Raw genomic sequence first — 14,298 nt, 5'->3', positions numbered from 1 at the left:
ACGCGCACCGCGAAATATAGGGGTGGCTAGTTTGACCGCTCATTTTGAAGTGGAGGCTGGCTTGACCGCAGTTCCGCTCCGCAGCCCGTGGACGGTCTGGTAAAGCGAGACTACGGTCCCTATTTTAACGATCTGAAACGCAAGTATCAAACGTGAAACGCAAGTAGCTTTGTGTACGGATCTCCTCAAGTCTGGAAAGGATTGCTGCAGCCATGGAGCGTGGGCCTCCAAACGCACCACCTGCTCCTGTTGTGCCCCTTCCTCCTGTCCCATTCTGGCCCATATATACACAGTACAGTATACCCAATGCAATACATTAGACTACACCACTGACTACAGACAAAACAATGTTGAAGTTTTGTGCTATTTTGCTTCCATGACATTTCTTCTTACTTATCCAAAATACACATTTAGGTGTTTATTTTTTGTCTATCTGCTCCTGCAGACTGCTGCATTTTATACCTAAAAAACATTTTCTGTTGACAGTATTTTATGACTTAAGAAGTGAAAAAAAAGAAATACCCTCTGTAAAAACCCTTGATTCCAATATGTCAACAAAATGAAAGAAAAGTTTTGATATAGTAAATCACTGGTAGGTTATACAGTGGTGGAAGACATATTTAGCTCCTATAGTTAAGTAAAAAATGGTCACCAAGTGTAAAATTCCTTTATGTGAAGCCTTACAGAATGAAAAGTAAAAGTATTTATTCTCAAGTCAATTTTTCATGGTGTAAAGAGAAAAGAGGAAACCCATTTTAACTTCTAAATTGTCTACAGCAGCAATCTCAAAAAAGAAAAGAAAAGAAATCTAAATTACATGTGCAACTTACTTTATCAGCCTACATTATTATGATGCTCAAGTGTTCCTGTTCTATCTAAAACATTTAGATTTTCATTTTACAGATTCAATCCCACTTCCAAATATTTTTTTTTTGGTTTTATTTTATTAATTGGTAGCCTGCATGAGGAAACCAGAGCACCTGGAGAAAACCCACACAGACTCAGGGAGAACATGCCAACTCCACACAGAAAGGCCTGCCTCCTGTTAGGTGACAGCGATCACCACTGCACCACGATGACGCGAAAGAATGTATTACATATTCATGATTTATATTTGATTGATTGATTGATGAACATAGGTTTTTACCTCTTATGAGTTTCTCCTAATGTCAGCAATTGATGACCGAAAGGAAGAGATCCATGGTACAAGCGGCCAAAATGGGTTTCCTCAGGAGGGTGGCTGGCGTCTCCCTTAGAGATAGGGTGAGAAGCTCAGTCATCTGTGAGGAGCTCGGAGTAGAGCCGCTGCTCCTTTGCGTCGAAAGGAGCCAGTTGAGGTGGTTTGGTTATCTGGTAAGGATGCCCCCCTGGGCGCCTCCCTAGGGAGGTGTTCCAGGCACGTCCAGCTGGGAGGAGGCCTCGGGGAAGACCCAGGACTAGGTGGAGGGATTATATCTCCAACCTGTCCTGGGAAGGCCTCGGGATCCCCCAGTCGGAGCTGGTTAACGTGGCTCTGGAAAGGGAAGTTTAGGGTCCCCTGCTGGAGCTGCTCCCCCCGCGACCCGACACCGGATAAGCGGACGAAGATGGATGGATGCATGGATGATTGATACTTTTATTTACCTAGTGGCCCATCCCACACGGAATTACATGACACCAATATAACAGTAGTTAATTCAATAGCTTCCGGTCCAGTGTCCACACACAACATTCTCCACTTTGCACTAAACAAAGAACAAATTGAACATTGGCTACCACAGCAGCCACAACAACAACAACAGTGCAACCCATAAATTGTCCAACTAGAGCCAAACACCTCATGCACAAAACAAAACCACAGACACAAAAAATTAAAATAATAATAAAAAACAACAGGGAATGTCACTTCCAGACAGAGAATCATCGATACAAAGCAGTCTTCCTTTTAGCCCATGCTTGTTCTAAAAAGTCAGCAAATAAAAGCGTGTATGTATTTGTAGAGGCTAAGCCCAAGCTTTAAGCCCCTGAGGTGCTGTTCCATGGGTAATTGATGCACTTTTTACCTTCTTGACCAATAAAAGTCCAAGTCCTATTTGCACTTAAAACCTTTGGTTCCATTTATTTCCATGAGCTCTTAGTTGGGTTTCCAGACAAATCACTGCCTGTGTGTATATGCCTTTGTGGTGTTGTGTATCACGATGCGTCAAATAAATGTTTCTATTAAAGCCATGTAGGATATTTAATTCATAGCTTTTTAAGCTTCAAAAACAAAACATTCTGCAGTGCTCTAATATTAAATAAATTGGATACATAAAACTATACAGCACTGAGCACATGGCACTTCCTGAATGTGCAAAACATAACAGAATATGTAAACAGAAAGGTTGTTAGGCCTACATTAAATTGTAACCAGAAATAATAGATTATGGCCCGGCCAGTTATCGATGCACTATCGTCCATGTCCACAATTCAAAGCATTGATTATTTGTACATAACACCGCTACTAATTGGCTCTTACAGTATTTATACATACACACACACAACACCTTCACTGTTCAGAAAGGACAAGGCAGCCTGTGATGGCCGTTGCAGGAGGGCTGTAGCAGGCTGTAGACGCAGCCCCACAGGTTGCAGTTACGGTCTGTATTGAAGGTGGCATTCCCTGTGGTTAGAATACCCCCGGCAATAACTATACTCACAGCGATTAAGCCAAAATACCAACATGCTTTCAGTGTACCTTCAGCACAGCGACGCCACCAGCTGCTGGTCTTAGCCTGTGAAGCTAGTGGAGCTCGCTTCTTGGTGATGCTCTCGTTCTGCTCATTCAGAAAGACTTTGTTTCCCTGAGAAACATGCAGTGCTAGCCTCAGTGTCCTGATCTCTGTCAGATATTCCTCATTAGTCAGCTTCTGCAGGCGGATTTCCTCATCTTCAGACAGATGTTCAATCTTTACTTGAGGTTTCCCTTTCAGAGATTCAAGGAGGGCCACCTCAGCACTCAGGCTCTGGTTCTTCTTAGTTAGGATTTTTAGTTTTTTCTGCAGATCATGAACTTCTGCCCTTAAAAGATCGTTCTCTGCCTGCTCTGTGTCTGTGTGAGATTCAAACCTGGCCATTTCATCGCTAATGGTCTTATTCTGCTTCCTGAGAGTGTTCTCTCTTTCCTCATGATCCCGCACTGCTGCCATTAGTTTTTTTATCGTTGTCTGCAGTATCTTGTCATTTTCTTCAAGTTGGGCCACCTTCTGCATCAGCTCGTCTTTGTCTTGCTGAGCCTTCTTTTTTGGGCATTTAAGTTGAGCCGCGCAAGACTCAACCACCAACTTAGCAGTGCTATTTTTATTTGTATCAATCAAACACAACTTGTCCTCTTCCAGCTCTAATTTAGGTATCTCCTTCACCCTGTCATTCTCAGTCCCGACATTGGGTAATGTCAGCTCCCGGTCGGTGTGGAAATAATCTTGAGACATCGTGTTACTCTTCCTAACTGTTGTTTTACAGCTGAAAATAAATTCGGAGCAGGCCTATAACGTCAATCACAATCACAATGTTTGTTTCCGATTAACTAAAGGGTAGAAAATTCTTTCATCCCGTACATGTGAACGCAAGTAAGTCTAGATTTGGATAATCCAAAGAGCTAGACAAGCAACACAGAACAGACCTCCGAGTTTAAACGTTACAGTTATGGCTAAATATGAAAAAAGAAATAAACAATTTTGACCAAAATATCGCTGCAATTCAAATCAACTGCCAACAACTGCTGTCAGGAGATGTTTGTGTTAAAGCGAGGTCGCGCTGATTGGTCCACGGTCTGGACTGTTCCTGAACTGACATCATACGGGACTATTTTACTTTGATCTGATTCCTTTGACAGTGACATCATGACATTCTACCTGTCATAGCATTCTAAACACATTCCCACACACATTTTTCTTCTTTAAAGACTTATTCCTTAAATAAAAGGCCCAAACGCACTGAAAGCGTCTTAGGCGCGTGTTTTGAAGTACACCCATTTGTTTTAAAGTGCTCATATTATGCTTTTTGGCTTTTTCCCCTTTCCTTTATTGTGTTGTATATCTTTTTTTGTGCACTTTATAGGTTTTTCAAAGTGAAAAAGTCCAAAGTCCCCCCCCAAATGGACTTACCATCTCCAACAGAAAACACTGTTCACCAACTGCTCCAAACAGCTCTACTGTAGTCCAGCCTTTACTTCAGAGACAGATGTGGTCACTTTGTAACACACGTTATAATGCTCACCTAGCTGCTAGCATGGCACGCCCTCATACTCTGCTTCTGACTGGCTAGTAGTCCTTACCTAGCTACTGTCAGGGCACGCCCTCATACTCTGCTTCTGACTGGCTAGTAGTCCTTACCTAGCTACTGTCAGGGCACGCCCTCATACTCTGCTTCTGACTGGCTAGTAGTCCTTACCTAGCTACTGTCAGGGCACGCCCTCATACTCTGCTTCTGACTGGCTAGTAGTCCTTACCTAGGTACTGTCAGGGCACGCCCTCATACTCTGCTTCTGACTGGCTAGTAGTCCTTACCTAGGTACTGTCAGGGCACGCCCTCATACTCTTCTTCTGGGGACACCGAGGATTACAAAAACATGATGGACTCTTCAGAAGAGGCAATTATCTTCACTTATATTTCTGCGCGGGAAAGTCGCCGGACGCCACAATCTTCTGAACATACAGTACAGGCCAAAAGTTTGGACACACCTTCTCATTCAATGTGTTTCCTTTTTATTTTCATGACTATTTACATTGTAGATTCTCACTGAAGGCATCAAAACTATGAATGAACACATATGGAATTATGTACTTGTAAAAAAGTGTGAAATAACTGAAAACATGTCTTATATTTTAGATTCCTCAAAGTAGCCACCCTTTGCTTTTTTATTAATAAGGGAAAAACTTCCACTAATTAACCCTGACAAAGCACACCTGTGAAGGTAAAACCATTTCAGGTGACTACCTCATGAAGCTCATTGAGAGAACACCAAGGGTTTGCAGAGTTATCAAAAAAAGCAAAGGGTGGCTACTTTGAAGAATCTAAAATATAAGACATGTTTTCAGTTATTTCACACTTTTTTGTTAAGTACATAATTCCATATGTGTTCATTCATAGTTTTGATGCCTTCAGTGAGAATCTACAATGTAAATAGTCATGAAAATAAAGGAAACACATTGAATGAGAAGGTGTGTCCAAACTTTTGGCCTGTACTGTAGTCCTACTGAGAACTACAGAGAGAGTTGTGTGGAGCTGGTAGCCTTAATTAGCTTTGTAGCAACTCATTTGGCTTGAATGTAACTGACGTTCATTTATATCTAAAAGTTAGGCAGTAAGCTTTAATGCAGTGTTTCTCAAATGGGGGTACGTGTCCCCCTAGGGGTACTTTGGAGGACTGCAGGGGGTACGGGAGATATTTAATAAAATGTTTAATAGTTACAAGTCCAGAACATTGTTCCTCCTTCCCCCCAACTGGCACCGTCAGACACCGCCTATAAGAGCCTGGGTCTTGTCGCACTAAATGCTTGTTCTTGGGGGAATTACCGAAATGATTGTGTCTTTGTAAATTATAGAGTGTGATCTAGACCTACTCTATCTGTAACGTGTCTTAAGATAACTCTTGTTATGAATTGATACTATAAATAAAATTGACTTGAATTGAATTGAAATTGATTTTATGTAGACTTTTTTTTTTTTCCTACCCAAAATGTGACATTTGTGTCGCCTTCTTTGGACCTATTCTCGCCTTCCTTCCCTCTACCGTCCTTCTACTTTTTACAAGTAACTCGCTTTTCTCGAAGTGATGTAACTGTTTTTGAATTTTTTTTATACTATTTTCGACCTATTCCTGATTTACTTCCTTCCTTCTTTCTACCGTCTTTTTTCCAAGGTTTTGTCTTTTGTTTTTGTCTCATTTTTTTTAGGTCGAAGGCTGCTGTTTAGTAAATCTATCGCTGACTGTACTGTACTGTTCCTCTTTATATAGACATTTTCTTTTCTACCAAAAATGATTAGCACTGGTTGGGGGGGGGGGGGGTACTTGGCTTAAAAAAGACAATTAAAAAGGGGGAAAATTATTGAAAAAAGTTTGAGAACCACTGCTTTAATGTATACATCTTTATTAAAAGTAAGTTGGCGTTCTGTTTTGATCACATGATCATCAGTCAATGTAAACACATTATCACGTTTACTAAATAAACTATTTTAGCTAAACGGTCTTAATTCCTACTTTTAAAACACGTATTATGGAAATGTGCACAAGCTAATACAAGGATTATGAGCTTGTTGTGCGTTCCCTCTTGTCCTGCAGGGGGCGACAAAGAGGCATCTGCTCATCACACACACCGACAATATGCAGACGAAGAAAAGATTTGGACCATATTGGACGTTTGGAGGCAACAAAACCGAACAAAAAAAAGCTAATCTTAGTGTTTTCAGTTAGTCGACATCATTGTTATACATCCATGGTCTGCACACGTACGATTATGTCTCTATCCCGAGAGAGTTCAAGTTGATATTGGACCACAATAAGTCGGTGAAGCTGTTCCGTGTTTCTATATTATGGAGAATAAGGCGCCTGCTGTGCTGAATGCGGTTCCTCCTTACGGACATGTTATTGCCAGCGAGAAATGGAGAAACTCTTCCCTTATTCAAAGCTTAAAAGGTAATTAATTGTTTTTTTTATTAAAACTGCCCAAAATGATAACCTATAGGAGCATGTTACGTAAACTAACGTCTTTGTCGTTATTCTTTTTTTAAATGGACACAACAAACTTGTGCCAAACGCCATTCAAAAATATCGATTTGTAAGTTTGTTTGCCGACTAACAAGCCGTGTAGAATATGACTGTACACCTTTTCTGTGTCAAATCCTTCCACTTTTCAATTCGGCTGACATGTCATCAATTTATAATTGCCTAAAAATGTAAACTTCAATAATCCCTGCACGCTACTAACCGCCCCTTTCCCTTTTAAATTTTTTTTTGTTTTTGTCTTCAAAAAACTTTATTATGCAAGTACAGATACACAAACACATTAACCCTCCTGGGTCAAAATTAACCTGGTCTGTTTTAAAAAGTATTATCACCCAATTCTGTGTTACACCTTTTAGCTATGAATTATTTAAACTAATAGTTAAAATCAGAGGAACATTTGTTGATGGATTATCACATACTTCAACAGATGTCAAAGTTTAGTAAGAATACTGTTTTGAAACCATTTTATTATTCTTATTAGCAGCACATTATCACATATGTGGTCTAGGAAGAAAAGAGATTCTATAAATTGAAATAAAATACCCAAAATTCAATTAAAGAAACACATTTCTGATATAGAAACTTTGAAAACTGGTCAAATTTGACCCTAACACAACATGAAGGTTGAAAACATTAAATACATACATACATACATACATACATACATACATGAAAAATGGGATGCATGAAAATTTACATTAAAGAGGCATTGTCAGTCCTTCTAAAGTTTCAAAATATAATTTCATGTCATTTTTAAATCGGTGAATATTCGGTTTTCTTTCAGACCATTTTACATTTATGGATATAAAATTTCCCAAATAAAATTTAAAAGATTCAAAATGAAAACATGGCATTTATCCAAATCATTTCCTTCATAGTAAAAAAATAATGTCTCTACTTTGTAATTTTATCCTAGAGCCACACGAAATACATCCATCACATCAATCCAGAACAATCTGACATCAAAACATTCACAAAACAAATTTGTGAATGTGAAAACACCACAAAATATTCAGGATTCAGAAAGTTGAGATTTATATTTCTTTAAAGTTTGATTTGTTGGGTGGATGCAATGGACAGTTTCAAAATACCGCCCCTTTTACTGTTGCATTTCGTGAATATTCTTTTCAACACTACTGACTGAGTACAGGCAGCAGCCACTGTAGCTAACTGATTAACTGATTAGTCAGAAATAACGTCGTAACTATTTTGATCTTTAAGCAAAATCTGCTAAAATTCACTGCTGACTTAACCCAACCTCCTGGTGTCCTCGAGGTCTAATTTTACCCATTTTTTAAAAGTTTCCATATCAGAAATTTGGGTTTCTTTCAACCAAATTGTCCAAGAAACTAACGTGGATGGTTCCATACAACCATTACTAACCATTAAGTAAAATAAATGATCAGTGCACTACTGTTATTGAATCTGGGTGTTTTATTTAATTTTATAGCATTTGGAAGGAAAAAAATGAAAATTTTATGAAAATAAGTGACAAAAATGTTGGAAAAAGCTTTAAAAAATTGGGAAAAAAGATCGACAAAACATGAAAAAAAAAATCGCTGAAAAAAATTAACAAACATTTAAAAATCCCTGACAAAAACGTCAAATTCTTACAAAAAAAATGGAAATGAACTTACAAAAACATCGGGAAAAGTGCCAAGTGTCAAAAGAACAACAAAAGGTTGAAAAAACAAAAACAAGTTGCATGGTCAACGGGAAGACAACACAAGGGTTAAAGTACCAGTCAAAGGTTTGGACACACTGTCGTCTTAAATTATATTAAACTAATTGTGCATTTATTTTTCTTCTATTTGATAATTTATGAACCAAAAGATTTATCAAGATTACAATTCTTTTAGATGAATCGATAGTGTAAGAAGATCATTATTTCTTCCCAACGCTGTTGTTGTTTGTGTGTGGCCAGACAATGTTTATAATTAACACTTATGTGTGATGTAATAGCACCCCTTTTATTTCTTTGGTTACACAATGCACTTTACACTTTTTAATGTGGGCTTTATGTGACTTCTAGTATGTGGTGTTTTTTTATCTTTATTTGCTCTCAAAGAAATATTTATAAGTTTCAAATGCATAGCACCATGTCACAGCAAAAATGAGGTGTTTTTGTCTTCCTCGTTGCTCAAAGATTAGGAATTTTGCGGTCTCAATGTGAAGAAAATGCACTCATGAACGAGCTCTACTTGTGCTCTAGGTGGTGGTGTGAAAATCCTCTTTGAGAACGAGCTCGGTGTGGCAGATTTCCACCTGCCCAACAAGAGCTGCATCCTGTACGTGTCCGAGTGCGACATCGTAGCAGGAAACGGCTACAAGAGGAAACTGGTTCGCTACAGAAATGTAAGTTTGATCAACGAGACGACAGACAAGGCACTTTTGCTTCAAGCCTCCCTGTGTTGTTTAGATTCAACTGTATTGTCACTGTGCAGAGAACAAGTACAAAGACCATGAAATGCAGTTTGTGTCCAACCAGAAGAGCAGAAAAGTGCAATGCGATTTACAAAGTATAGACAGGTGGTGCATAGACAGGACAAGACATATAGTTCAGTATAGACAGTAGTGTACAGTTGGTTTACAGAAGGTGTTTTAGAGCAGGGGTCTTCAACGTTTTTTAAGCCATGACCCCTTAACTGGAAGAGAGACGGAGCAGGGACCTCCTACTACATATTAGGGGTGGGGGGAAAAAATCGATACAGCATAGTATCGCAATACTGTATCGATACACAGACACCAAGTATCGGTCTTTTATTATATATGTGTTGGTCAGTTTGTCTGCTTGACAATCCCATTTTTCAGCAGTACAATTGAAGTGAGATGAACAAACAGAGAAATGTATCTTTTTAGATGAAACAGATGTTGACAAAGTTTCCTTTTGGGGACATCATTTGAAATTGGGAAAAATTTGAAGTTGGAAAAAAGTTTATGAATTGCAATATATTGCAGAATATTGCAATATGTTTGAAATCGCAATAATATCGTATCGTGACATAAGTATTGTGATGATATCGTATCGTAAGGCCTCTGGTGATTCCCACCCCTACTACATATATTGTATAAAATGTTGCATATTAAACTAGGCCTACAGTAACGTGTAGGGCGGACTAAAGCCTTTATATACATACCTTTTTTTGCATAGAATACCAAGCTATAAAAATAGTTGTTTGAATGGTTTTATAAATCATGTTTTAATGTTAAACATGCATGTGGCAGAATGAATCCTTCCTTCCTCACCTTTCCCCCTGCTTTTGTATATTCTTCTTCCCTTCCACTCTTCACTCCTTCCTTTCTCCCATTTCCTCTTTTCTACTTTCTTTCCTCTCTTCTCTCCATTCTCTTTCTTTTTTTTCTATATTTTTCCTTTCATTTCTATTTTTCTTTTTTTTTTTTTTTTATACTCCTTTATTCTATTCCTTATTTCATGTTTCCTTCTTCTCTGTCTTCCTTTTCTCTCCATTCTTTCATTCTTCTCTTTTCCTTCTTCATATTCTCCATGTCCTCTCTTATTTATTCTGTTTCATTATATATTTATTTCCTTTCTTCGCTCCTTCTTCCTTTTTTTTGGGTTTTTTTTTTGGGGGGGTTTAGTTTTTTCCTTTCTGTCTGTACCCCCTATTTCCTCTTTTTTTTTTTTTGTTTCTTCCTTCCTTCCACCTGTGTCTACTACCATTTCCTTTTCCTTTCCTTTCCCTCTTTCCTATGGTATTATCTATCCTCTGTCTCCTCCTCTTTTTTCCTTATATGCTGCTCTCTCTCTCTCTTTGTGTCTCTCTCTCTCTCTCTCTCTCTCTCTTCTTTTTTCTCTCTTTCTCTCTCTCCTCTGTTGTCTTTGTCTCTCTCTCTCTCTCTGCTCTCTTTTTTCTCTCTCTCTCTCTTCTCTCTCTTTCTCTTTTTTTTCTCTCTCTTTATCTCTCTCTCGTATATACTCTCTCTCCTCTCTCTCTCTCTCTCCTCTCTCTCTCTTCTCTCTCTCTTTCTTGTTCTCTCTCTCTCTCTCTATATTTTTTTCTTTCTCTCTTCTCTGTCTCTCTCTCTCTCTTTCTTTTCTGTTCTTTCTTCTTCTCTCTTTTTTTTTTTTTTTTGTGCTTTTTGTTGTGTTTCTTTTGTTGTTGTTTGTTGTGTTTGTTTTGTGTTGTGTGTGGTCTTTGTATATATGTATATGTATATATGTATATATGTGTGTATATATATGTTATGTGTGTGTTGTTGTGTATGTATGTGTATGTGTGTGTATATGTTTGATATGATGTGTGTGTGTATATAATGTGTAGTGTGTGTTTGTGTGTGTGTGTGTGTGTGTATATATATATGTATATATATATATATATATGTGTATATATATATATGTGTGTGTATGTATATATATATATGTATATATGTGTGTGTGTGTATTTCTTTTAATCGTTCAAAATAAAGATTTCATTCATTCAGAAATCTCAATATGGACTAGTGCAATATCCAAATGGCAGAGGGGCGCAATATTGATTTATTTTTAAGATTATTTTTTGGACCTTTCCGTCTTTAATGGATGAGAGAGAGAGAGAGAGAGAGAGAGAGAGAGAGAGACTCGAACCCTGGACCTTCTGCGTCAAGGAATAAACCTCTATATGTGCGCCTGCTCTACCAACTGAGCAAACCCAGCCACGAGAGGCGCAATATTTGATAAAGGCAAAATGTGTGTTAAAACATGCTCAATGGAGTATTGTGGTGCTGTGGAGACGTCCCGGCCAACAAATCCTATCATACAGATTAAAGAAAACATCTTGCAATTGGAGGGAATGATGATTTTGTATCATTATTTTCATTTTCATTGAAAAAATTGCAATTTAAATGATTATAGAGTGATCTTTGTTCGGTACAGATCCTCACAAAGATCACTCTACAGTATCGTCATGTTTTAAATTGTAATATTTTTCAATGGAAAATAATGATACAAAATCATCATTTCCCTCCAATATCATGAATAAGATCTCAATCGCAATTTCAGTCAAAAATAATCGCAATGAGATCTTTTCCTCGTATCGTGCAGCCCTGGTTCACTCTGCTGTCTGATGCTGATTGTCCCACCTGCTCTGACGGTCTCCAGGTTCACGGGGAGGACCGAGAGAACCCCTTCAGGAGGAGGAGTTCGTCCCGGCTGTTGGACCCGCTGGTGCTGGCTATGGTGCAGCATGTCCCCGGGGTCGGCAGGGTCAAGGCTCTGGCCCTGCTGCAGCAATTCTCCAGCATCCAGGAGCTGTGCAACGCCCCCCCCGCTGAGCTGGAGCCCATCGTGGGTCAGGCTGCTGCTCAGCAAATCCACAGCTTCTTCCACAAGCCCACTACTGCTGGCAACTGAAGGCTGGACTGGAAGGTTTCGGATTTAATGCCGATATTTGGGGCGGCAGTAGCTCAGCCCGTAGGGACTTGGGTTGGGAACCGGAAGGTTGCTGGTTCAAGTCCCAGTACGGTCCAAAGTACAGAGTGTGGATTGGTAGCTGGAGAGATGCCAGTTCACCTCTTGGGCACTGCCAGGTGCTCTAGCCCAGATGGTCTAGCCCAGTGAGTGGGCTAGACCATCGGTGGTCTCTGTGTGTGTGTGTGTGTGTGTGTGTGTGTGTGTTTCAGACCTGTGTGTAGTGTAAATTGTAATTTCCCCACTGGGGATCAATAAATTATTGAATTATTAAATTATTTACCGATGATTGTTTCCACAATAACAGCATCAATTTTCTTTTTGTACAGTTTGAGATTTTCCTTTTTAATTGTGTTAATTGCGTGTTAATTGTGTTTATGAGCCCTGTCCTTTTGTTATTAGCTTGGACTAAAAGTATACGTACATAACATTTTGTGAATGAAGGAAAAAATATAGTAATATTACACCTACATTTGTCTTTTTTGTCTTTTACGGTGTGAAACATTTAAAAACTATAAAAACGTATAAAAAGCGTTACGATTTCACCGGTGGCTTTTTCTTGCAAAGACGACAAGATGTCTCTGATTTGTTAGCAGTTCCACCAAAGAGATGTATCACCCATAAACGTTTATTACACATGTTCTCAATTAAATAAGTGGATGTTTGAGGAGCAAAGGGTGACAATTATCCAATATTTTACCAAAAAAGCAAAAATTATAGAAAGTAAAAACCAGATTTGTGCAGCAGGATATAATGGTTATATAACAAATAACCTTAAAGTTAAGTTTTAAATAGTGTGAGGGTCTTACAAAATTAAGCGTTATTACATAATGTAGCATTTCCAATTGTATTGTTACAATACCAGTTATTATAGAGAAGTATTTAGATCCTTTCCTTGAGTAAAAGTACTCTGAACACAGATTCTACACAAGTGTAAGTCCTGCATTCAGATGTGCTGCAATACAACTGTTACAGATCAAACTAACATCAAATTGCTGCTTACATGATAATAGATAAGCAATAATACAGCAATAACATACTAAACTGTAAGAATGAACATTCACAGAGGTATAAATCCTATTCTGATTCTTATTTTGAAGGAGCGGGGATGTCTGTGTCTGTCAGACTCAGATACTACCATATCAGCAGAGCAGTAACGTAAGGCACAGCATACTATATGGCAGGTGTTTTTTTTTCTTGAAGTATTGTGATTTTTATTCTTGTAATATTAGGCTATAACGTTCTTTTTCTCAAAATGTTACAATATTATAAGAACAATTTTAAAATGCTTGCAGATCAGCAATATTCAGATATTTGACAATATTTTTTTTCAGCAGAGATAACAATAAACGACATGAATTGATCTACAGGAGAATAGATAGGCGAAAAGAAATCCAGAAGCAAATTGGGTGATTGTCAGACTTTGCTGTTCTGAGTTAAGGGTGGGGGCAGTCACATTTCGGCAGGCTATAAATGTGTGTATGTAATCTATGTCCTATCTGTTTCTGTGTAAACTCGTGACAAATATTTCCCCGCTCAAAAATTGGACAGCTATTGTCACTTTTTTACAATAACATTTTATTTACTCCTGGTTTGGCTATCAGGACAACATGACCAACATTGCCCTCTAGCGGCGTGCAGTCGGTTTTCGGCACAACACCGGAAGCAGCTGTGCTCATCGTGGCTAACTTGAAGTGTCTAGTCTGATTGCAGAGGCTTGTTGCCCGTTGTTGTAAACCGTTTCCCCCACCCCGTGAGTCCTGCTCTTGCCGTCACGTAGCTCAACCGGAGTGAACCACCTGAGTCCGTGTGTATGGATACAATTGTTTAAGTGGACTTTGTGCACATTTACCGGACGTTTCACCTCAGACTCATCTCCGTTAGCCAAGAATGCTAAATGAAGTTAGCGTAGCGTGCTAGCTGGAAACAGACCGAGACGGAACTCCACAGCGCTAAGTCTGAGTGACTATTGGATAGAGACCACGCTGTATTCTTCATGGACTCACAATGTCCAGATAAACCTGTCTGAATGGACTCTGTGCTGTCCCATTTATCTGAAACCCCCGGCATTATCTCCTGGTGTCCTACGAATCTAATGAAGTTAGCTAGCTAGCTTGCGACGCTGAAGTAGACGGATCCGTACGTA

General features: G+C 38.8%; 1 protein-coding gene across 1 annotated transcript; it reads left to right on the top strand.

The window, feature by feature from the left end:
- The first annotated feature begins 6,314 nt into the window (after nucleotides 1–6,314).
- Nucleotides 6,315–12,624, top strand: faap24 (FA core complex associated protein 24). Its single transcript, XM_039808137.1, has 3 exons — nucleotides 6,315–6,655; nucleotides 8,958–9,100; nucleotides 11,745–12,624. Exons 1-3 carry the CDS (start codon nucleotides 6,553–6,555, stop codon nucleotides 12,093–12,095), a joined length of 597 nt encoding a protein of 198 aa, XP_039664071.1. The 5' UTR covers nucleotides 6,315–6,552; the 3' UTR covers nucleotides 12,096–12,624.
- Nucleotides 12,625–14,298: the final 1,674 nt, after the last annotated feature.

Source organism: Perca fluviatilis, chromosome 8 (genome assembly GCF_010015445.1).
Source record: "Perca fluviatilis chromosome 8, GENO_Pfluv_1.0, whole genome shotgun sequence".
Classification (NCBI taxonomy): Eukaryota; Metazoa; Chordata; class Actinopteri; order Perciformes; family Percidae; genus Perca; species Perca fluviatilis.
Note: the sequence above shows the minus strand (reverse complement) of the source record. Positions and strands in the feature narration are given on the sequence as shown.

Bases quoted from the DNA above. Each gene is read 5' to 3' on its own strand.
- faap24 (XM_039808137.1), top strand. From the start codon at position 6,553: ATGGAGAATAAGGCGCCTGCTGTGCTGAATGCGGTTCCTCCTTACGGA. The intron at 6,656-8,957 runs GTAATTAATTGT...CTTGTGCTCTAG, and splicing joins CCTTATTCAAAGCTTAAAAG to GTGGTGGTGTGAAAATCCTC. The intron at 9,101-11,744 runs GTAAGTTTGATC...TCGCAATTTCAG, and splicing joins AACTGGTTCGCTACAGAAAT to TCAAAAATAATCGCAATGAG.